This window comes from Phyllopteryx taeniolatus, chromosome 17, assembly GCF_024500385.1.
Source record: "Phyllopteryx taeniolatus isolate TA_2022b chromosome 17, UOR_Ptae_1.2, whole genome shotgun sequence".
NCBI classification, from domain to species: domain Eukaryota; kingdom Metazoa; phylum Chordata; class Actinopteri; order Syngnathiformes; family Syngnathidae; genus Phyllopteryx; species Phyllopteryx taeniolatus.
In genome coordinates, this window is record NC_084518.1 from 13,857,801 (window position 1) to 13,883,763 (window position 25,963).

General features: G+C 40.4%; 1 protein-coding gene across 3 annotated transcripts in view; it reads right to left on the reverse strand.

Annotated features, from left to right (window-relative positions):
* The window catches only part of aff4 (AF4/FMR2 family, member 4), a 70,475-nt gene that overhangs the window by 34,832 nt on the left and 9,680 nt on the right, over positions 1 to 25,963 (reverse strand). For 2 of the 3 annotated variants that reach the window (XM_061751980.1, XM_061751978.1), the window contains exon 2: positions 5,418 to 5,547. In XM_061751980.1, the coding sequence (XP_061607964.1) occupies positions 5,418 to 5,543 (126 nt within the window). In that variant the 5' untranslated portion in view covers positions 5,544 to 5,547. Of the gene's footprint in view, positions 1 to 5,417; positions 5,548 to 11,254; positions 12,231 to 25,963 lie in introns of those variants that run through there. The other variant, XM_061751979.1, reaches the window with a different exon arrangement.

The following is a 25,963-nucleotide window of genomic DNA, read 5'->3' on the forward strand; positions in this document are numbered from 1 at the left end:
GGTACCGAACCCCCTGATACGACCTGTTCAGTCCCTGTACGACCGGTGTCAGAGTTTGGTCCGCATTGCCGGCAGTAAGTCGGACTCGTTTCCGGTGGGGGTTGGATTGTTCTGGGCATGTCCCAGTGGGAGAAGAGCCCGGGGACGCCCCAGGACATGCTGGAGAGACTACATCTCTCAGATTGCCTGGGAACGCCTCGGAATCCCCCCGGAAGAGCTGGAGGAAGTTCCTGGGGAGAGGGAAATCTGGGCTTCCCTGCTAAAGTTACTGCCCCCTCGACCGGACCTCGGATAAGCAGAAGATAATGGATGGATGAAAAAACAGACGAGATGAATATATACGTCGGTGACAGTAAATTGTTGTATTCCATTTGACGAATATAAATGTCCGCAGCTGTGAATGAGTTAAAGACGTTGTCTCCGCAATAACTAGCTCATCTTTAATAGTGCACAAAGAACTCATTTACAAGATGCTGTAAGACTCCACACTAAGACATCTCAGAGACTCAACAGTTAAATGTTAATTTCAGTGTGTGCACAATAGCATCTATGAACTGAAATGATTCCAATTACAGCCTGTTTTTTTTTCTGGATGGCGGAAAAGAAAAAGGGTGTCTTTTTGAGGCAAGTGCTTACAGTATTTGTCTTAAGTGAAACACACCTATCAACTAGGCATGCTAGTGCTGAACAATGGTAACAGTAAAGTAAGGTGCGTTTCTTAACCGTGTGTGGGCCCAAAAACTGACGAGACACGGACACATATGGTCGGCAAAGGAAAAAACACCCTGAACAAGAGGCTGACGTACTGCAGAGGATAGAGTTCGCCCTACAATCGTAGTCGCCGGTTTGTATCCCGCCTGAGCGCATGTCGCCATGCTTCTGTCAAACCGCCCCAGGACAGCTGTGGCTACACAAGTAGCTTACCACCCTGTGTGACTGTGGAGTTGAACGAATAATGTGTGCAATTGTATAGCATCTTTGAGTGTCTAGAAAAGCCCTATATAAGTGTAATGCATTATTATTATTAAGATTTTAGTTAGTTGAGCATCCATTTTGCATAGAAGCATTAACAGGAAAGGTTTCATACTTTGGAAAATGTAGTGGTCAAACAGATTATATGGTCACAAGCCTGAATTTTGTTTGATTTTGTCCGCATGAGGAGTCAGCAGTCCATACGGCACACCGAACAACAATACTTAAAATCAGCCCTGATTCAAAAGGGCCCGAAACAGACTTAATTTGCACATTGTAGCCCATATGCAGATGATAACAAAGGCATTATTTTGCTTGTTTGATCTAGTTACTGGAATAACTGAGATTATGCAACAAATATATGAAAGAACAATTTAAAAAATGGATCAATATTATTCCTAAAATGCCTAATTTCTTCTTTCATTTAGAAGTTTGAATTTGTCACAGCAGTATGCTGTTGTACATCTGCAGGGCCTCAGAGGCAGCGGTTTGCACACATGGTCTTTAAATGCACCGCAGCGCACTTCCACTTAGTGGAGCATGACAGGAAGAAGAAAAAGTCATGCAGCAAAGCTTATGTAAGACGCAGACAAGCAGGAGACAGATCGTAAAGAAAGAAAAGAAATTCCCCGTTCTTATAGTCATCTTATTCCATGTTGATTTGTGTTTAGAATGTCATTGCTGTCTCACAAGCGAAAGCTAAAGACGTCAACTCCTGCAATGTTTTCCCTTTCACGGTCTTGAGGGCTAAAACACTCAGCTGTCACTCACCTCTGGTTGCCTTTCACATTCCTCACCGTTGCCTGAACGACTCACTCAAGCTCAGAGAGAAAGAGCTACTTAGCTCCGCACAAATCCGGTTAGTGGCAAAGATTAGATCAGTGCGGGAAGCGCAAATCATCTTTAGGGTCGTATGGCCCAGGCCAGAGCGGGCCGGCCTACATCTATGGCTCATTTGTGCATATCTACACGAGGTGGTCATGGGAGGAGGAAGTGTGTTGTGTTACACTCTACAACTGCACTATTGATCCAACTAACCTGGGGTTTCAAGTCAAAAAAAATGTTTTGTATTGGAAGCTGAGAATCTGGCAGGAAGTGTAACATACCACATCTCTTGTGTATAAGCCCCTACTGGGCACCCCACAGGTTTTCAATAGAATTCTATGTGTGAGTTATTTTGGAAATGTTAAAAAAGCCCTGCCATCCAGTTCCAGCTTTAAATTGTACCCCAAATCTTGATGCCTGAGCCATGTTTTGAAATTATTAACAAAAAGACTTGATGCGTTATATTTTTTGTTGTTTGTAAGAAAGGGCCTTAGTCTCACCCTAGCCTTACATCTGAAGCATATAAGGAATTGTTGTAACATGTAGGACACAACCATAACTTGTCAGAAACTCCTGAAACTACCGACTACAATACTAGTAGTTGTACTAGTAGTTGACCATTTCGGGCCATAATGCCACTAGTTGTTCATTATGGGCTTCACGGTGGATCATGCCTGGAGACTTACACCTCTTACCACAGATCACTTCGATCCCTTTAAGACTCTTCTGTGCATCGTGGCTTTTATTATGTGATGCAATTAAGAAAATGTCAAGAAAATCCTATTGGATCGAATGAGTGAGTCAGTGCTGTATTCACCCCTAAAAATACCACTTTTGATAGTATTGATAATGGTTTTTATAATTATTTTCTAACATTAAGAAGCAGACAATGTACAAAGCCCTTTAAAATTTGAACTCAAAATAGTTTTAATGACTGTTTGAACTGGCCAGTAAGTGTATAGTACACACACTGCTCATACTTCGAGTCCCACAATGCACTGCAACAACACTGGCAGAGCCAATGCTGTCTCTCACGGCTCTCTTAGTGCTGCAGTCGTTCACTGTCGCTCATATTGCCAATTTGAATACATTTGACTTTAAAGTTTGGTGTCAAACAAACATGCTAGTTATCAGCTCCGTCCTGAATTGACCTATGAGAGGCAAAAGACCTGAAATAATAAAAACATCCAACCATTCACTTTCTATACCATCATTATTATTATTATTAGGGTCACAGGTGAGCTGGAGCCGATCCCAGATGACTTTGGGGTATAGGCGGACTACACCCTGGTTTGGTCACCAGCCAATCTCAGGGCACGTACAGATGAAAACCATTCACACTCACATTAACACCTATGGAAAATTTAGAGTGTTCAATGAAGCCGCAAGACCATATTACATACAGGGGACCGTTGGTTTATGATGGAGTTCCGTTTCTACGGTGGAAAGTTAACGCAGTAGTAAAACCATAATTACAGTATATACAATCCCAATTCCAATGAAGTTGGGACGTCCATCCATCCATCCATCCATTTTCTGAGCCGCTTCTCCTCACTAGGGTCGCGGGCGTGCTGGAGCCTATCCCAGCTGTCATCGGGCAGGAGGCGGGGTACACCCTGAACTGGTTGCCAGCCAATCGCAGGGCACATAGGAACTAACAACCATTCGCACTCACAGTCACACCTACGGGCAATTTTTTAGAGTCTCCAATTAATGCATGTTTTTGGGATGTGGGAGGAAACCGGAGTGCCCGGAGAAAACCCACGCAGGCACGGGGAGAACATGCAAACTCCACACAGGCGGGGCCAGGGATTGAACCCGGGTCCTCAGAACTGTGAGGCTGACGCTCTAACCAGTCGGCCACCGTGCCGCCGAAGTTGGGACGTGTTAAACATAAATAAAAACAATACAATGATTTGCAAATCATGTTCTACCTATATTTACATCACCTTTTCTTTTAACAACATTCAATAAACGTTTGGGAACTGAGGACACTAATTGTTGAAGCTTTGTAGGTGGAATTCTTTCCCATTCTTGCTTGATGTACAGCTTCAGCTGTTCAGCAGTCCGGGGTCTCCGTTGTCGTATTTTACGCTTCATAATGCGCCACACATTTTCAATGGGAGACAGGTCTTGATTGCAGGCAGGCCTGGCTAGTACCCCCACTCTTTTACTACAAAGCCACGCTGTTGTAACACGTGCAGAATGTGGTTTGGCATTGTCTTGCTGAAATAAGCAGGGGCGTCCATGAAAAAGACGTTGCTTGGATGGCAGCATGTTTCTCCAAAACCTGTATGTACCTTTCAGCATTAATGGTGCCTCACAGATGTGTAAGTTACCAATGCCATTGGCACTAAGACAGCCCCATACCACCAAGGATGCTGGCTTTTGTACTTTGCGTCCATAACAGTCCGGATAGTTCTTTTCCCCGGAGGACACGACGTCCACAATTTCCAAAAACAATTTGAAATGTGGACTCGTCGGACCACAGAACACTTTTCCACTTTCGATCAGTCCATCTTAGATGAACTCGGGCCCAGAGAAGCCGGCGGCGTTTCTGGGTGTTGTTGATAAATGGCTTTTGCTTTGCATAGTAGAGTTTCAAGTTGCACTTACGGATGACGTGCCGAACTGTATTTACTGACATTGGTTTTCTGAAGTGTTCCTGAGCCCATGTGGTAATATCCTTTACACATTGATGTCGGTTTTTGATGCAGTGCCGCCTGCGAGATCGAAGGTCACAGGGATTCAATGTTGGTTTTCGGCCTTGCCGCTTACATGCAGTGATTTCTCCAGATTCTCTGAACCTTTTGATGATATTATGGACCGTAGATGATGAAATCCCTAAATTCCTTCCAATTCTACGTTGAGGAACATTGTCCTTAAACTGTTCGACTATTTTCTCACGCACTAGTTCACAAAGAGGTGAACCTCGCCCCATCTTTGCTTGTGAATGACTGATCAATTCAGGGAAGCTCCTTTTGTACCCACCCATAGCACCCACCTGTTCCCAAATAGCCTGTTCACCTGTGGGATGTTCCAAACAGGTGTTTGTTGACCATTCCTCAACTTTCTCAGTCTTTTTTGCCACCTGTGCCAGCTTTTTTGGAACGTGTTGCAGCCATAAAATTCTAAGTTAATGATTATTTGCTAAAAACAATAAAGTTGATCAGTTTGAACATTAAATATCTTGTCTTTGTAGTGTATTCAATTAAATATAGGTTGAACATGATTTGCAAATCATTGTATTCTGTTTAATACAATGTCCCAACTTCATTGGAACTGGGGTTGTATTATAATTGTATGAAACACAACAGAAAAAAGTCACAGGGGTGAATAAAATGTTTGTTACACATACCAGCTGATTTTATGGCAACATTTTTGGATCCTCTTAATGACAAGCTGGTGCCAATCATGTCATGTCAGTGAAACTCTGAAATGTGTCCCACTTAAGGGACCATGGATGCGAAAGAATATCTGAACCATCTTTACTCTTGCGCTAAGCAGGGTTGCAAGATTAATGTTCCTTGTCAGTCGAACATAACGAGTAGAAATTAGCTTTTCGGACATTGTGTAATGTTTCTGAACTGAATGAACTAGAGTTAATAAAATTAGCTTACCACTTTGTAAGGTTCAGGGAAAAGGGGGGAATTTGCTGTAAACGCCTCTCCTCCTCCCTGCTGGATTTCTTGATTTCGCCTTTCTCTTTCTTTCATTCGGAGCACATTCCGGTCCTCACGGTTCATGTTGCTGGAAGCACAAACAAGGCAACAAGTCAGTATATACGGTAATGCATCATGGTGTGAATTCAAGTGCATACGTTTTCAAACTTTCAAACAACAAAGTTTGAAAGTTAACGGCCATTCTGTTAAGGCCTCTATACCCCGACGAATTCCCCCACGCAGCACCGCTGCTTTGCTTGCCGCGCACCCGACAAAAATAGTTGCTGCGCGTCGAACGCCGCAGAGATCATTTCTCGTGGTTGGTCCGTTTTAGTCACATGCTGTGATGACGTACCTGCGTGCCCCTTGGTTCTCCATACCATCTATATCGCCGCCTTCTCGATCGATTTTGCAGTATAATTAAACGTATCATCTGGGTCCATTGGGTCTGTCGCGGTTGCCATTGTTGTTGCTTTGTTCCTTGTTATTGAAAGGAAAGGAAAAACGGCTACCGGAAATGGAAAAAAAAAATGCAGCGGAAACTCCACCCAGTGGTGTCCTATCCAATACCAGCCATAGTGACTCCCCCGACTTGGAGGAGAACTGCAGCACACTTTCAAAATGGCGCGGGTGGGTTGCGCTCGAGTATGAAAGGAAAACTACGCATGGCGCAGCCGCAGTGACGTCAGCGCAGTCGCCGTCCGCGCGAGTATAAAGAAGCCTTTAGTCAACTGTTTTGCATTTTCTGCTCAGAGCCACCGTTTACGGCAAAGTCCATAAAGGACAGTCAGCTCATGCTACATTGAGAATCACAGTGGAGAAAGTAGTCTAATAGGCTTGAACTTGTCTAGACACTGCAATAGCCTACATTGACAGCAAACAAGCTCCTTGAGTAGATGCTCAGCGCCTGTTTGTAGACCATCTAAAGCTACTAAATGGAAAAAAATCAATGTTCGCTATTCTTGGGTTCTTAGGGAACAACAATGAGCATTTTCATTGTGTCCTTTGAGTAAAGCAAGTGAACCTCCAACTCCGTTTTTTTATATCTCAAAAGCATCCTGAATAAACATTAGTGCAAAATTCCAGGGTTTAACACGGTGCCTGAACAATATGGTGATAAATCATCAAGAAAAAGATGATGCTGAACAGAATCTAATCCAGGAATTTGCCCTCAGCACATCTGTTATAGAGTCTGTAACTAATTGTTTAAATGTCAACAGTGGTTAACTACACTTGTCTAACAGTTAAAATGCTACAGAGAACATTGCCTGCACCATGGAATAGATTAATTCCATTTCCATTTTTTTGGGTCACAGACGATGGTGCTAACTATTTTTGCTGCTGTTCATGTGACTTCTGTATACAGTTTTGAAAAAAAAAAATTGGGGGAGGAAAAAAAACTAAAAATTTCAAACAGATCTGAGGTTCATAGGCATCTCAGAAATTTGGGTGTTCCACTGTAAATATCTTGGCCTGAGGAAGACAACAAAAGGAGGCTCATAAAAGTCAGACTGGACCTTCATTTGTGCCATGTCCCTTCTAGCAAAGTGCTTCCACAAACCAAATTTCTGAACCTTTTCGGTTCAAGACCCTAATTAGTAAAGTTGTAATAATTTGGCTCCTGCCCAGCAACCAATCTTACTAAAATACTGCATATCATGTACTGCCAAAACATTGGCATAAACTGTAAACAAACTAATGGCTTATAACAAACATGAATTTTAAAAAAATAATAATAATTCCTTTGACAAGAACTGTACAGACGGGAGGGACGACAAACAGTTTTGCATGTCACGAGATTCTGACCATAGTGTGTAATCCAAACAGAAGGGAAGTGGGGGGTTTACTAAAGAGTGTTTGCAGTGCTTGCACATGTCATTTCGAGGCAGAGAGAAGTCAAGGAGCTGTTACAAACACAATGTTCATCCACTAGCTTGTCCAACAGTGAGCTTTGAAACAAAAGACAAGCATAACATCAAGCCAGGCATGTCACCTCTCAGTTTTAACCCTCAACGGCTTGAGCTCAGCCAAGAGCAACAAAGATTTGACGTCTGTTGACAGAGTGTGCTTGGGTGACCGCCTCCCCATTATTAACGCAGCACGCCGGGATTACTTGAAATGTTGCTGTTGAGAGGATAGGAAGCAGATGGGTTTCAAGCAGTTTCAAACGAGGAAGTCAAAAGCGAAGGTCTGACAAGCAAACACTGAACATGTCCTAAAATAAATGCAATTGATTTTTAAATGAATCTGACGAATCACCGGTTAGCAAAATATTGACTCATTATGTGCAAGCTCATCCATATTATTCAAGTTCACAATACTTTATTGGTGCATTTGGTGTCATCGCCAGGACACCAATGAGTCATTTAGGCTTGGCGGCACACAGATTTACTGTCTACAAATAGTCTTCATGCAAACAAAACCGATAATAGCCACTGGGATGTGTTTGACACACCCAATTTGTGGTTGCTTTACCAGTGTAAATGGGAGTGATTTAAGCTCCCCAGATATGCATAACTATCAACACACCACGGTTATCTCTCACTATCGCTGCCTTAAACACTTGCTAGTAACAAGTCTTCTCTTCAAATGCATGTGTTAATTGTCAACTGTTTTTTTTTAGTTGTGTGCAGCTGTATGAATGACTGATTCACATAATAAAATATCTGCTGCCCAGAGCATTCTTCTAAATTTGAGGTACTGGCAGTGCTTGTTTGATGTGAGAGAACACATGGTACTACTTCAACACAGCAAAATAAGGGACATCATGTTACCCTGGCTAATTAGCCCAAATGAGTCATATAAGCGGAACATTTCTGTGTAATTAAATGTTTAATTTTAGCATTATGGACTCGCAGGAAACAACAACCCAAAAAAAATAGTGCAATGACTGTGTCTATGTTCGACAAACTCTGGGAACATTTGTGTTATTTCTTAGCATGGCACCTTCCCCCAAAAATCGGCGGTGTGACAGGTCAAGCTGCGTAAACAGCACACAGCACGATAAGAGGCAGAACAAAATGGTTGACAAGAGAGTTTAAACTTCACGTGACCACCAATGAAAGTGATGAGAGATGAAGGGCATACAGTATGAAAGAGGTACACTAATACTGATAAAACATCAGAACTAAGACCCTCCCACCATCTGCTTCAAACAAATATTAAAGATACATTTGCTGCTGCCGTCACTCTCAACTCGACTGCCGCAAGTACACCGATAAATCATGTAAATGTGAATAAGTCTGTCAAAGTCACTGAGCTCAATGTGTGAATGGGCCACTGTTCACATAGTGCTTAGCGATCAAATGCCCCTGAGCTCGCAGTCCGTTGGAAACACCGCTCATGTCCATTTGGCCCGCTTAACTGAGCCACTCTGTAGGTTTTCATTAGTTAAACAGGGGTAACACCCCATCATACACCACTAAACAAAATCAGCATAAGTAGAAGGAGACTTGTCCGTCAATGGTTTCTACGATACTGTGGCACTGCTTTTGTATTTAGGCAGATAAAGGATTTTGGGTCATCTTTTTACTCGCATTGTGTGTATGGATTTAATGAGTCAGGAGAGGTGCCAAAATCTGCTTTTAAATTAGGGTTAGAGCTTTTATATAAGTTTGTCTAAGTTTATATGGCCATGCAAAACACAGCTCAGTTAAAGAATGCCTTTATATCAATAATTCAACTTAAGCTCCAACTCTCGATAGAAATTTTCAGCCATGTGTAAAAACAACAGAAAACAATGCTGTTGGAACCGTTCTTTAAGAGACATCTGCATTTTGGATACTCAAAAAGAAAAAAATATCTTTCTCCCATAACCATAGTCTTAGAGCCCTTTAGATTAAATCAGTTGTTCTCAAACTTTTTACAAGTACCACCTAAAAGCAGAGGTGCTACTCCCCAACAGTATCTTTAATATTATCGTAAGCCAGTTAAAAACATTATGCACAGCATGAACATCCACAATGCCCTTAAATATAGGAAAATACAAGTGTATCCAAATTATTACATTAAATGTATTTATTGCACAAGTTAAATAAATGATACCTTATGTTTAAAAACAGTTAAACATTGAACACAAATGTATTGTACTCAAAAGTTAAATACAACTGAACTATAATTTGTATCTCCCTTCATTTTCTTGGAATCAGTTAAGATATTTTTATTCCCTTCTTTTTCTTGGCATCAGTTAATATATTTTCATTCATTCTAATATGTTAGATTGGATTCCATGTTTTGAATCTATTTTATTTGTATTTAATTTGGTGATCATTTTGCATCCTAGGAAGAAACCTGCGTAATACACTGAGAATCATTACACAAAATAATTGTCAATAAATATGGGGGAAAACAGCATTTTAGAGACATAAGAATGTCAACTTTCGAAAACTTGCATCAAAGTGGACATGGCTGAAAACAATGCTAATCATTCCCATCTACACACGTGTATGAGAAAGTCACTTTAGAAACAAGCTACTGAAACGCCGATATTACAGGGTTTTCAGTCATTTGGACCGCGGTGTTCTTTGGAAAACTAGTTTTTTTGTTTGTATGTGAAACTTTTAATGAATGCAAAAAAAAGACTAAAAACATAACTTTCAAAAACAGGTCTCAAAGAAGAAATTGTCAGAATCTTATCAGTCCCATCTAAACACTGAGAAAACGCACATCCTTACATTTTGCAGACGTGATTTCTCCACTATGAAATCAAAACGACAAGCTACTTGACTTTCAATATCACCATGGGTCAAGCCATTTCAGGAGGAGTAATGACTGTCGTTTGTGGTACAACTTTGAGGACATACCTGTAATACTGAAACATCCATCCATTTTCTGAGCCGCTTCTCCTCACTAGGGTGTGCTGGAGCCTATCCCAGCTGTCATCGGGCAGGAGGCGGGGTACACCCCGAACTAGTTGCCAGCCAATCGCAGGGCACATAGAAAAAAACAACCATTCGCACTCACAGTCATGCCTATGGGCAATTTAGAGTCTCCAATTAATGCATGTTTTTGGGATGTGGGAGGAAACCGGAGTGCCCGGAGAAAACCCACACAGGCACGGGGAGAACATGCAAACTCCACACAGGCGGGGCCGGGGATTGAACCCGGGTCCTCAGAACTGTGAGGCTGACGCTCTAACCAGTCGTCCACCGTGCCGCCGCCTGAAACATCCAACTTCTTAAGAATCATACATGTACTTATTCATGTGTACTTTCTGCAGTGATTCAGATGAGAAGTGCTGTGTATGGTAAACACGTGCAAAATGTGTCTGCATGTTTACAGGTGCATGCTGACAGGGACTGTCCCTGGGTTGTAGACAGAAATACCTCCAAGAATGTAATTTTCTATAACTTTAATATGGAATTTTGCATATGGGCCAATGACCAAGGAGAAAATGAGCAGATGAGCACAAATTGGTGAGCTGAATTTATTACATAAGTAACCAGCTCCATTTTATTGTAATCAGTCCGCAGTGTGTTGAAAAGGTCAAAGTCTGGCAAGCTGAAAAGCCAGTTCACTCTGTTCTTAAATTAATCAGCTCGTCTGTTGCAGGCCAACTCGCAGCATAAGTGCCAGGCCACGTCTTTTACAAGGGCAAACATTTTTCCCCCAAAAAAGGGGTGACCAACTGATTGCTATATATCAGTTCTGTGAATATAGCATTTGAGGTTCTGTCACACTAAAAGACTGCCTAAAAACCTTCACTTTATGTGGTATTGCAATTGTCAGTGTTCTTTTAAATCTTCCCCGAAAACAGAATGAAGTTTAAAATGTTATTTAGATTACAAGTGCCTTACCCTGCGTGAAAGGCCATGGCCCAAAGCACTGAGACATTGGAAGGAGGAGGGTTCACCGGTGATTCACAAGTAGTCCTGTCATGGCTTGTCAGCCCCAAAAAGAGTCTGTCACCCTCCCGTCACTGAACGCTCCTTTACCCCTTCATCGGTATCCACGTTCCATGAAGAACTTTTTACGTTACACTTTTACACATTTCAGAGGTACAGTGTATTTCCTTAGAGTGGAGACAAATCTGACTTGGGATAGGGGCGGTAACTGCTCATCTCGGAACGTACCACAAAGGCAAACAGTGGGGGTGTTCACATGCAACGTGAGGCTTTAGGAACCGGCAAAGCTTTTTATTTCTGTGTGTGTGTGTGTGTGTGTGTGTGTGTGTGTGTGTGTGTGTGTGTGTGTGCGCATGCTACTTTTTGTGGTTATGCTAGTGTGGAGAACAAGATGGGATAAGAATGGGTTAGGGTAGTGTTGGACAAACAGCAAAGTGAATTAAAGGGGCGGAAGCAGAGAAATGATGGATGAAAGGGCCGACCTGTACGGATTGAGCTCATTATAAGGCAAACAAAAAATTGACAGTTGTTGAAAATTAAGGGGCCGTTAACAGGATACTGCTTTTCAAGTTAATTTACATGACTCAATGTTTTTGAAGATAACTTTATAAAGCAAACAAAAATTTGACAGTTGTTGGAAATTAAGGGGCTGTTTATAGGATACTGCTTTTAAGTTCATTTGCATGACGTTTTTGAAGATAGTTTTCTGTCGAAAACACTAGTCAAAACAGTAGTCGGTATTCAGCATTCAGTTTAGTGCAATCATTCCCAACCACGTACCGTGCGAAGTTATCCAATTTCTTAAATGGTCTGAAAATAATTTATTTACTAGAAATAATGTATCTTTGCTCATCTCTCTCTTCGCCAGCCGCATATCGTGACAGGCAGAAGAATTAAATGGTCTTCCACTAGATAGGCCAAGGTACAACTGACCTGTGGATCCACCTGTTGCCATTCAAACAAAAAGAAAAAATGTTTTCTGTACAACTAAACAGGTTCAGATTTCACACTAAGTAAATTCATATCCATATTTTTGTGTTTTAATTTTTAAAAAAGCACTATAATATTGTACTTTATGACAACAGCGTAATAACAAATACAATATAAAGCGTTATTCTGTTTGAGCATCATGATTTAATGGATCCATTCAATTAATTGTGCTGCTCCTTCTGGTGCACCCACCTTGACCACCGAGAGGGAGGCATGGGGGCAGTCTATTACAGTCAGTAAGGTGCAATAATATGGACGGTTTTTCGCAGAAGTTGTTTTAAATTCACAAAGTGTAAACTGTGAAACTCCTTGAAGCCTCTTTTTTGAATACTTGTTTACTATCTGCCAAACTGCTGCTTATTGTGAAAGGAGTTGAGTTTGAGTGCTCAAATCTGAAGTTTGCGCTCCCAAGTCAAAGCAAAAGGTCAGCTGAACGATGGCTCCCATCTCGAAAAACTCATAAGTTGAGCCACTCATATGATACCTCAAGGCACCACTGCATATGTTTTGTGACGTTTATGTTTGGTGAGATGAGCCGTGAGATATGTAAAATATCCGCATTGGTTCAATAACGGTAAGGAAACGCTGGTCAAGTGACTATGTTACAGACAAAACAGGAATGCCAGAACACAGCGTTATTAAATAAATGCACATCCTTTTGAGTTAAGAACTGCCTGACCATTTAGAAAAAGCAGGCAGGCATTTCACTAAATGTACTGGTAGATTATTTTGATTATTTTCTTTTATTATTTGATTGATTTTTTTTTCTTGTATTAACTGCAAAATGTGATGATTCTGGATTTTATATGGTTGACTGTATTTTAACTATGTGAAACATTTTGTGAGTCCTCTCTGTGAAAAGTCCAATGTAGATAAATTTACTTGCAAATATCTATACAGTGATGTATCGCATGGTTGGTTGGTTCGCACAGTACAGTTAATAGACGTGCCGACATCAGGTATTATTACACTGTTGCTGTTTGCTTGTCCAGGTGCGTAAGTGCACACTTGCTGGCAAGTCGGACGTTTTAATGTAATATCAATTTTAGTGTACTGTCAACCTTGCAGATCAAAACAACCAATAACAACAGGTTTTATTACTTTGGGCCTCTCCTTTTTTCCCTCTCTTTTGGATAAGGAGCAAAGAATAGCAACAACAATGGAACTGATAGTTACTTTAGCTGGTTTTTACACAGCCTTGCATAAATTTGCACATCAGAGGCACAACATTAGCGTTGGCATATATTTGTCTTTCAGATAGAACTTACCGAAGTGGTTTATTGCAGTGTTCACACAGCTGTTAGCAAAATACTGCAATAATATTGTCAATTTCGACACAATTCCCACCACTATCCGTGGAGTCACATTACTTAAAAGTTTTCATTCACATACAGGTTCATGAAGGGTATTCAAAAAGACTTCTCCGGGCAAACAATTAGTCAGTGTGCGTATTGCTTTTGGTACAGTGCCATTGCCAAATAGTGGTATGGTTTCATATTACAGTACTTTCAGTCACGAATGGGGATCGTTTTGACAATGTTGTCATCAGTATGCAATACTAGGTTGGTTGGTCAGCACAACTGGAACACTGATAGAAACCCTGAACCCAGCTCTCATTTACCAAGGTATTATTGTTATTCTCATTTTTATCTTTAGTATAATTGAGTTTTTGAGTGCTTTTGTATACAGTCTGCTCACATTTTGGATTATAAGCATAAAATTATGAATGGAATATTCACTGATATTCACAACTATCATAAATTCAAACTTGCTGGCCAAATAAATGCAGAATCCCATTAGCACGCACTGAGTTAAAACCACCAGATGCATGGAATGGGATATGGTTAATGAGTCGTCATCACAGGGAATTCCTTCAAGCAGCAACATTCTGTGCTAATGCTTCACTTGTAAGATTAAGAGACATCAAAATGCAAATCTTTAAGCTATAAATATTACTTCTGACTCCGAAAAAATAAGTGACCGAGGTTTGACAAGCCGTTAGAACATTAACCGGAGGGAATGAGTAGCGGGGAAGGGAGCAAAGCTCACCTCGCACCCTGAAAATGGAACATTCCGCCTTGTGCCATAAAAGGACATGTTATTTTACACCGCAAGGCCTCTCCTGTGTGTGATGTCACTCCTCCCAGCGAGGCAAGCCAACCACGGCCTGGCTTTCAGTCAACAAGCTCCCTCCTTCCCCGTGTCCCTCCCCCCAACTGTGCCCCAGCACACGTGAACTGCTGGTGCAGCCTCTTAAAGGCACAGTGCACCCTATATGATAGTAATAAAATGGACAATATTTTTATCAGCTACAATGGGGAGATGATACAGAGTGACATATGTGTTATCACCTCATGTCACAATGTTTTGATCTTCTCCCATACAAAAAAAAAAACTAAACCACATAACACTCATGGCAATTCTCTGGGAACACACAGGCATATAAATACAATGTTAAAGCTACTTACATTTTGACCCTGGTGCTCTTCAGTTTCTTCATCCTACCATATCATTACTTAGCAGTGTTTAGATTTGAACTGCCGATTATAGTATTTTTTTGACCGGGAGTACAACCCTCTGCCAGGTTGACTGACTGCGTACATGAAGCACGTACAGTGGTACCTCGAATTAATAATTTGTTCCGTAACCTAAGCACGTAACTCAATTTACTCGTATATTAAATCAATTTCCTGCATTGAAAATTAATTGAAATGCCAATTAATCCATCCCAGACCCTTAAAAACCACTTGAGAAAAAAATAAAAAATAAAAATCATACTTTGGGGCACTTTTAAGTAGGCTTTACACGATCAGGATTTTTGAGGCCGATCACCGATCAGCAAGTTTAAAAAACCGATCACCGATCCAATCACAAGATGAGGAATGTGTCTATTTACATGACTTGTTCATTTATTGTATATACTTGTGTACTCTATACTGAGTACTGTATCCATCTATCTATCCATCCATCCATCCATTTTCTGTACAGCTTATCCTCACAAGGGTCGCTGGCGTGCTGTGGAGCCCATCCAAGCTCAAATTATTCTCTAGCATTTTAGACAAAAATTAAAACAGCAATGACCTATAGGGGGCATTCAAGGATTGGCCACTGACATAAGTTTAGGACAAATCAACATTACAACATGACAGAAATAATGGGTGCTAACTTACTGTAATTAAATAATTTTATTGCAATTAAATTACTTTAATAAATACTGTTAATAACATGGTTACTCTAACTTTCTCAGTGTCCCAGCTATATGGACGGGTGTTGTCCGGAGTTTTAGTCCGTTTGACTTTTCCTGTTGTTTTTTTTTCCCCCCCACGCTGCGTTGCTTGAACGTGGCATGCTCCTCGTGTACATTCTTCAGATGCTCAATCAAATTTGTTGTGTTGAAGCATTTAGATGACATCCCCCACCACATACTTCAGTTGTGCACAGAGTGCAAATAACTTATGTGTTGTTTGTCTGAGACACCGCAAAATAGTCCCACACCTACTACGTGTTTTTTCACCAACAAGATTGAAATAACTCTATTGGCCTTCAGATAGTTACAACAAGACACGTGACAAGGCTAAAAATAAACTAGCTTATGGATTCCTACACGACGAAGACGCGGAGTTAAATGTCTTGTGCATAGCCGATCAATGTCGGCGACTTATGACATGAAAGCCGATCAGCATGAAATGCTAATTATCGGCAGATACCGATCACACCAATCAGATCGGCGTAAAGTCTACTTTTAAGTCAAGGAACTACTGCAATGCATAAACAACATTTTGGAGAAAATATGCCTTAAATGTAATTAAAATTGTGGACATTCTGTTGAGCGATATTTTGTGCTGGTTTTATTTTGGTTGGATTCTTAGCCAAGCCAGTACTGACCAACAGTTTTTGAACAAATGATGTCATTTGATTTTGATTTGGAAATTCTGTGACTGGTGTTGTGCATGAGTCCATCCATTTATGCTGTTTGACAATAAGGAGCACTGAGTGAAAATGTACACTCTGACCTGGTCGCCAGCCAATCGCAGGGCACACGTACACAAACAACCATTCACACTCAAATTCACACCTGCAGGCAATTTAGAGCACAGGTGTCAAACTGGTGGCCCGGGGGTCAGATCCGGCCCGCTACATCATTTTATTTGGCCCGCGAAAGAAAATCAAAATCGCTAATTGTGTTCGGGTCTAATACCATTGAGATATTTGCAAGCATTTTTTGTTACCAATCCCCCTTTGAAAAGAAATGTAATAATTGAAAAGCATGTATTTATAGGCTTCTGATTTCAAAACTGGTTATTCATCAATGTGTTATGTATACTGTAATTACAGTATATGAGGTAATCTTTCCTTTATATGGGTCCACAGTTGTAGTGGCCCTCCTAGGGAAGTCATAACTGTGATGAGTTTGACACCCCTAATTTAGAGTCTTCAATCAACCTACTATGCATGTTTTTGGGATGTGGGAGGAAACTGAAGAACCCACAGAAAACCCACGCAGGCACTGGGAGAACATGCAAACACCACACAGGCGAGGCCAGATTTGAATCCGGGTCCTCAGAATTGTGAGGGACATATGCTAAGCAGTTGACATCTATGCTGTTTGTTGATAGAATGCAAAAGGCAATAAACGGCATAAGAATTCCAAAAATGGGTGGACCTGAAATCGCCGACAGTATGACGTAGTTTTGTTAATTAATTTTCAAGTACCTGCTCACTTTGTGGTTAGTATAAACCCACTCAACTCAGCTGAACAGCAACACGGCATTTCTGGGTTTTAAAGGACTGAGTCTCAGCCGCTGCCAAGCCATACAAATGCAGTTAAAGTATAAATGTTGTCTTTTAAGACAATACTTAACTATATTCATAATCTATGATGTAACAGTGGATGAAATAGCGAAGCTTGCATTGTTCCCCACAATGATCATCGCGGCAGGTTCATATCCAATGAATGGGAGTTGATGACGAGCATAAGCTCATAATACCCCCCTCTCTTTCGCCCTTTCAGATCTAACGTTCCAGTTCTCCTGGAATCGTTCAAAGTAAAAAACATTTGGTTCCCAGTTTCAATGCCTAGTCCGCCCACCCCGAAGAAGAAGTGGCCAAAACCAATGAAGAAGCGGCGAAAACCAACGAAGAAGAACGCACACGAAGACATGTTTGTGCCCAATGGCGACGGCGGCGGCAGCGACAAACAAAAGTGTGTCTTAACTGTGTTAAAATGAATGACCAGGCACCTCAGTGCAACACCTGGAATAAGATTATATTGTGCAAAGGAGGCTTTCACGATGTGTAGCGTCTGACGCGCTCCGAGCCTCAGCCTACACCGCGCGTAGCTTCAGTGAAGTCAACTCTCAATCAATTGGGTGAGTGTAACAATAAAATACGTCTATGCTGACTTTGAGACAGTTAACAAGTAGACTTTACACCGATTTGATCTGCCTTATCGGTATCAGCCGATAATTAGCATTTTATGCTGATCGGCTTTAATGTCATAATTCGCCGCAAAAGACATTTATTCCGCGTCGCCATCGTGCACAGTATATTTCAATCCAAAAGCCAGTTTATTTTTAGCCTTGTCGCGTGTCTTTTGGTGTAGTCCTGTAAATATCTGACGGCCAATAAAATTATTTAAAAAAATTTAAAAAAACACGTGTGAGACAGACAACACGTAATGCCCGGATCAGACTACAAGACAAATTTGCTCTTACAAGATTGCACTATGCCAGACTACTGCAATAAAATATTGTATTCAGATACCACCGCATCCCGTTTTTTACGATCATTGGGCTTTATCTTGTCAACTCAAATGCGACCGGATACACGGGTTACCATGGCGATGACAACAAGAGTGGATCGCGCCGACTATATTATGAGGACAAAATGGGGGAAAACGTGTGTTGGTGGTCACCGGTGCTCAGGACAGGAGAGGACGTTTGTTTAAGGCTTGCTTGAGGTATGTTCACATACTTTTAATACGATACGCCTCGCAAGCAGGCAACAAAACGTTATGTAGCCTAGCAAGCTACTGCTAGCACGGACGGTTGTACCGGCGTTCTGTCGAATGATGCTCTCATGTTTCGGTGTGGGTGAAGTCATTTAATTTATAATAAAGTAATTTAATTACAGTAAGTTAGCACCCATTATTTCTGTCATGTAATGTTGGTTTGACCTGACTGATTATAATACACGATCTGACTAGAGCAGTGATTTCCAACCTTTATGGAGCCAAGGAACATATTTTACAATTGAAAAATCTCACGGCACATCAACAAAGAAAAATGTCACAAAACGTGGATACATTAATTACTGTATTTACTTCCTGCCATCTAATAGAAGACCATTCATTTGTTCTGTCTGTCAATATGCCTCACTGGCATAAATAGAGGAACAAAAATACATTATTTATTGTAAATATAATTTTGGGAGTAATTAAGTACACAAGTATATACAATAAATGAACAAGTCATACAGTACACAAGTATATACAATAAATGAACAGGTCCTTTAAATAGACACATTCCTCCATCTTGTGATCGGCTCGGTGATAGGTTATCGTTTTTTTAAACTCGCTGATTGGTGAACAGCCACAAAAATCCTGATCGTGTAAAGGATACTAACAAGGTAAACGGTTGGTTGCACTTTTGCACCGATAGTTTTTTTGCATTTATTTTAGTGTTCAAACCAACGTAAGAGCCGACGACAGAAAAAAAAAAGCTTAACATTGAGCTAAAACATCATCACCGTAGCAACTTTACATCACAATGAATTGGGACAAAATTCATATTAACATCTCACAGTATCACAAACACTAACCTTGTGCCTCATCGGTGGGTAAGGGAAGGAAGGAATCAACGTTTTATAGCATTTGGTTCCACCCATAAAAATAAATAAATCACCGGTGCCGTGTGAAGTTACTTTTCGTGCCAAAATGCTGAGTTCAAAAAAACCCTTCAAAAAAACAAACCAAAAAAAAGGCTACAAGCTTAAAACAGAAAGTCAAGTTAAAACTTGCACATATAAACCATTTGACGTGATAAAACAGTCCCAAATAATTGTAACAATGCTATATTTAACTTTTAGCTGAAACAATAATAATAATAATAATTAAAAAAAATATATATTAAGTGAATTGGCTTAGTTCCACACACATTGCCTTTTCGTTCAGTGGTTTGATATTGATACCGGTTATAAAGAACCCAGAGTCAAATGTTCATTTTAGTCTATGCTGCGGGCTGCTAAGAAAATGGATGTTCATAATTTGGACACCCTTTATTTAAACGATGTAAACTTTTTTGACCCAGCCCCCTAAAAGAATCTGAATAGAGAATCGTTTGGAACCGGAATCCAAATAAGGAACCGGAATCGCTCAAATTCAAACTAGTTATGAATGCTCAGCCATCCCAAGCTTCAAGCCGCTCGCAGAAAGTGATATGGACCAATCAGAGCCAAGTTGGTTCCCATATTAAAATTAGGGAAGATGAGCAATCCAATCAGAGGAAAGGTTATTTACATGTCATATATTGAGAAATCCGGCCATCTCAAATGCCAGGCAGAAAAGACCAACTAGAATAGCGGAAAAGGACATTTTGGGCATTTCCAACAAAAAATATCCTGCAAACCCAATAAAAGGAACTCAAAGATTACCGTATTTTCACGACCATAAGGTGCACTTAAAAGTCTTAAATTTTCTCCAAAATGGACGGGGCGCCTTATAATACGGGCGCGCCTTGTGTGTCCACGAGTTCCAAAATCTGTAAATGTTGCTGTATGACTTCGATGAGCGCTCCGCTTGACAGACTGGGAGCATTTCCTGCCGACACGTTGCTTATATAGAGGAAAGGCGGACGTGACTGAGGACGCTAAAGGCACGCCCCCAGTAGGTATATATCGCCGGTATGTGCATTGTGCAAAACAACATCGGTTTGGCTAAGGACCCCCGAAAATGTCACCTACGAAGAGACATGCTTACGAAGCATAGTTTAAACTGCAAGCTATAAGTTATGCGGAGGAACATGGGAATCGAGCAGCCGCGAGATAATTCAAGATCAACGAATCCATGGTTCGCAAGTGGAGGAAGCAGGAAAACGAGCTTCGCCAAGTCAAGAAGACAAAGCTGAGTTTCCGCGGAAATAAGGCGAGGTGGCCCGAGTTGGAAGACCAACTCGAGCAATGGATTAATGATCAAAGAACAGCCGGGAGAAGAGTCTCTACAGTCACCATTCGACTGAGTGCAATAACTCGGAGCTTGCCATAATTCCGGGAGGCTTGACGAAGGAACTCCAACCGCTGGACATCGGCGTAAACATGGCGTTCAATGTGAAGTTGTGAGCAGCGTGGGAGCAATGGATGACACATGGCGAACACAGCTTTACTAAGGCTAGGAGGCGGCGCCGGGCAAGTTACGCCACAATTTGTGAACGGATTGTGGATGCTTGGGCTAACGTGTCTGCTTGCACTGTTGTTCGAGCTTTAGTAAAAGCTGGCACAATTTATGAGGAGGCACACGGCAACGAGACTGACTCTGACAATGACGAGAGGGAACCTGCCGTGTTTGATGGAGAACTTGCCCAGCTGTTCATTTCGGATACAGAAGATGAGGACTTTGATGTATTTGTGAATGAGGATTGATCAAGCGCGTATGTTTTACCATGCCTGCGCCCAATAATACGGTGCGCTTTATGTATGTGTTAAATATAGAAATAGACCCCGTAACTGCGATTGCGCCTTTTATTACGGTGCGCCTTGTGGTCGTGAAAATACGGTATATAAAAAATTTATGATTGTGGTCTACGTCTGTACATAATATTCTGCCATGTATAGAATCTGCAAAGTCAAAAAGGGAAGAAGGTCACATAAAATGATGATGTTGGGACTGGAAAACCCTCTGACTAAAAATAACTGGAAAATCTTTTTCTAAAAAACTATTGTCTGCACATTACCAGAAAAAGATCACATTTAGTTAAGACTGCTGCAGCGTTTTTCTTGAAAGCACTGCAGCCATCCCCTCAGGCTAGAACACAGCTACCCCCATCCGATTTAAAGGTCGTGCTTGGATTAAGTGGTCAGTTATTTTAAGCACAGCAATTATACAGTATATGTCACTTACAGCCATATAGAAGTAAGCATACATTAGAAAAGTATAACATTTCAACTGTGGATAGTATGTAATCTAGAAGGCACTAAATGACAGCTTTGTGATATTGTGGGCTCAAACAAACAAACAAAAATACAATGGACAGTTTGGACACTCTAAATCAAAGATAATCTTACGTGTAGATGAATACAATGAGTCATATGCATAAATCTTAAAAACAAAACAATATCAGAAGCTACTTTTATAAAATATCTGACCAGGTCTCTGTGTAAGTAGCCATGTTAGCACCCGTGCCACTGTTGAAGCAAACCTGCTGACTGCATGCATTCCAGAGGAGTGTCCGTTCAATGGCCTCGGGCCTGCCTCATATAAACAGCTGTTTGGCGAGGAGTGTGGACAAGACCACATGCGGCCATGACTAGAAAACCGATTTGTAAATGCAACAAGGATACGTCGCCCAAACCTACGTGATGTGATAACACTCCTCAGGAGGCAGGCCAATAAAAATAGTCCCAACCTTTTGGCTGAAAGTATTAAGGACTGTACACTTTGTTCTTCTTAGTTATAACAAGGAGGGTGTTTTCAATGAGAAAAAATGACTTAACCACTTATTCACAAAGCTTTCTAGTACTTTTACAATCTAATAAAAACAGGAGCATTTTGATCTTTTTTTGTATTTTTTTAACATAGAGCTGCAGCTATCGAATATTTTTAGACTGGAGTATTCTAATAATTATCGCACCACTAATCGGATAGAAATTGATTTTGCCTCATTTTACAAAATAACGTGCACTTGAGGCGCAGGTATTATTTAGATTATTTACATCCATTTTTCAGATCCAATTTGTGTACAGGAGGTTGTCGGTTTACGACGGTCCTGACATAGGATGTTTTGAGGTTAAGAAGGGCACACATTGAACTTGTTTGCGCACAGGATACATCATGAGCAGCAAAAGAAAGCATACTGTTAACGATGGACTTACTGTTATTGATTTATTTTATTAGGGATGCACCAAAATGAAACCTCTTGGCCGAAACCAAAAATGAGGAAACCAAGGCTTAAAACCTGATAGAAATTATGCCAATCACCGTAATATCTCGGGTATAATGCGCATTTCCCCCCCAAAAAATTGTCAAAGGTCAATAGTGCGCATTATACATAGGTATAGGAGAGAATGGAAAAAAAACTTTCACATTTTATAAATGTATGCCGCCATCTAGAGGTTATGAAAAAGCAGTACACTTTCATTCCAATATGCCACCGCCACTTAGAGGTTATGACAAAGGTGTAACACTTTCATTCTAGTATGCCACCGCCACATAGAGGTTCCGAGAAAGGTGTACACTTTAATTCTAATATGCCACCGCCACCTAGAGGTTATGAAAAAGGTGTAGCCTCCACTTTCATTCCAATATGACGGGCACGTATGACTGAATATATGTACAGTTGTGCTCATAAATTTACATACCCTGGAAGAATTTTTGAAATATGTTGTTGTTTTTTTTGTTTTTTTTTTAATACGACTGATGACTGAACAAAAACCATAATTAATTTCTTTATGGTTATGTTTTATTTAACGATAATGATTTTCTGAAAATCTTGGCAGTTTAATTTGAATCCCATTAAAATAAAATTAAATGCATTTCGCCTGGCCCTTCATGTTTTCTTGAAAGAATTGTGCCCATTTTAAAAATTCTGCCTGGGTAATCAAACAAATAAAGTGCTTAACTTCAGAATAATTTTGGGGAAAAACTAACAAAATACACAATACTTCATGTTTTGATCATATGGGTACAAGCAAAATCATGCATTGTAAAAATGCATTATATATAGGTAGAAGAGTTTTCCAGAATTTTGAGGTCAACTTTGGGGGTGCGTATTATACATGGGTGCGCAATATACACGGGAAATTATGGTATTAGAATAATAAAATGTATGGCTGTGATTGCAGAGCTGCCAACCTATAGAAATTCACTTCCAGTATAATTTTTTTGAATTTTCATCATTTAATTATGTCAAGAACAATACCCTGGGACAGTTATTGTGTAATACGACAAAAATAATTCTGCATCCTGGTAAATTGCACAACAATCATTACTCTATAATCATAATCATTAATAAATTATGGCTTCAATATTTGTTATTTTATTGGATTTATTGCATCAACGTTGTAATGGCGGACAAATTTGCACCCTGAATCAAAGTATATGGGATTTCAACGTGCCATTGTCAAAAATATCTCTATCATCGTCTATGGATTAATTAGCCTTTACTGTTTTCAAATGTAATAAAGAAGGCTGTCTATTAAATGAAATCTCAAAAGTCGAAATTAAAACTCGGCACTCTTTTGCAAACAAACAAATAAAATTGCTGATAGAGTGGACTGGATAGTTTATACGCGGACAATACTTCAGGTTTCTATTGTGTGCAATGTACTTCTCTTGCATGCTATTTTTGTATTTCCTATATCCACTATTGCTGCTGAAACGATGCAAAATTCCCCATTGTGGGACTAATAAAGGTTATATTATACTATAAATATTTATCTTATTAATGCTTTTAAGCTTATCGGCCCCAGTTCTCAGGTGGAAATTCATTTCCAGTTTCCGGTTCCAGTCCTCTGTGGTTGTGTGGCGTTATTGTGTGAATGCTCAAGGATTCACACATATTTGTGTGTTGTTTTCTCTCAAGACACTTATTAATTTGCCTGCCGCTCAAAAGGATTTCTTTTTTGTTTACTTGTGAACCATATGAGAATTGTTTTACTTTTGTTGACACTTGATTTTTTTTTTTTTATATATATATAATTGCAGGAGGTGAGTATTTTTGAAGATTAGCCCTCTAAATACTGTATCTATTGTAATTTCTACTGTCAGGCATCAATTACCCTATTAAAACAACCCCTTAATTGGTATGCTCTCTAAACAGATTACACAGGCTCATTCGGGCAAGGCACTTGGAGGCACTTTGTGTCTCAGTAGGTATTGCATTATCCAAACCAAAGGGAGTCAACAAATGTTTACGGCTCTGCTCATGTGACTGTTTTACATCACAATACCGACAAAGGACATTAGGACATAACTCATCTGTGTTGTGGGTAATTGAATTCATTGTTTACAATTGTTTGATTGACTATATTAGGGATGGCCATCTGATTAAATGTCCTTATCGACTCCAGGGTAAATTAATCAGTTAGTTGTGTTTTTAAGTATTGCTTTAATGGGCTAGGATAATCTGCTTTTGAACTCCTGTTTACATTTCATATTTAGCAAATTGATGATGCCTGGAGTCCCAGTGGCTGTTGGCCTTGGGGTAACGTCATGTTGGTGTTCTTTTGACAGCAAACTAGTTCAGCCCGAAGGCTTCTTTATACTCGCTTGGCCGGCGACCGCGCTGACGTCACTGCGGCTGTCCCACGCATAGTTTGCCTTTATACTCGAGCGCAACCCACGCGCGCGAAAATGTACTGCAGTTCACTTCCAAGTCGGGGGTGTCGCAACGGCTGGTATTGGTTAGGACACCACAGGGTGGAGTATCCTCTGCATTTTTTTTGGGGCCATTTCCGGTAGCCGTTTTTACTTTCCTTTCCGTAACAAGGAACAAAGCAACAACAATGGCAACCGTGGAACAGTGTCTTTTAGAACAAATGGACCTAGTTGACCAGATAATACGTTTAATTATGCTGCAAAATCGATCGAGAAGGCGGCGACGTAGATGATAGGTAGAACCAAGGGGCACGCGGAGTACGTCATCACAGACGGACCAATCACGAGAGATGATCTCTGCGGCGTTCGACGCACAGCAACAATTTTTGACGTGTGCGCGTCAAGCTATGCAGACGGGCCGCGCGGGGCAATTCGTCGGTCACATGATGCAATGCGGGCGTTGTCGGCCGCGCGACCGCGGGAGTATAAAGAGGCCTTGACTCAACACCACCACAGTTCATTCATGTCAACAATCAATTCCACAGGGAAGAGCTACTTTAGCTCTGCTTCTCCAGAACTGTACAGTTGGGTTCAATTCAGCTTACAACTTTTTTGTTTTATCATTATCAGAAATGCCAACCTATAGAAGTTCACTTCCAGAACAATTTGTCCAAATTGGTCTGAATTTCCATATTTTAAAAAATGTTGTCAGTTATTGCAGTATATTATGTCATAGCATAAAAATAATTATTCATTCTGTTCAATTGCACAACATAATCATGACTCTATAATCATAATTGTTAATAAATTATGGCTTAAAATGTGTCATTTTAAAGTTTTTATTGCATCAACCTTGTAATGGCGGACGCAGTTGCAGCCTGAATCAAAGTATATGAGATTTCGACGACCCATTATCAAAATCCGCCTTTATTAATTCTGTTTTGAACCTTGGTTAAAAAAAGTAAATTAAATCAGATTAATCAGATTTCAAACATCTAAATCAAAACTCAACCCTCTATTTATTAAACAAATAACAATGCTTAATTAAACAAATAACATCTTCTCTTGCATGCTATTTATATTATAATGTACGTACATTTCCTGTATCCACTATTGCTACTGAAATTTATAAAATTTTGCCCATT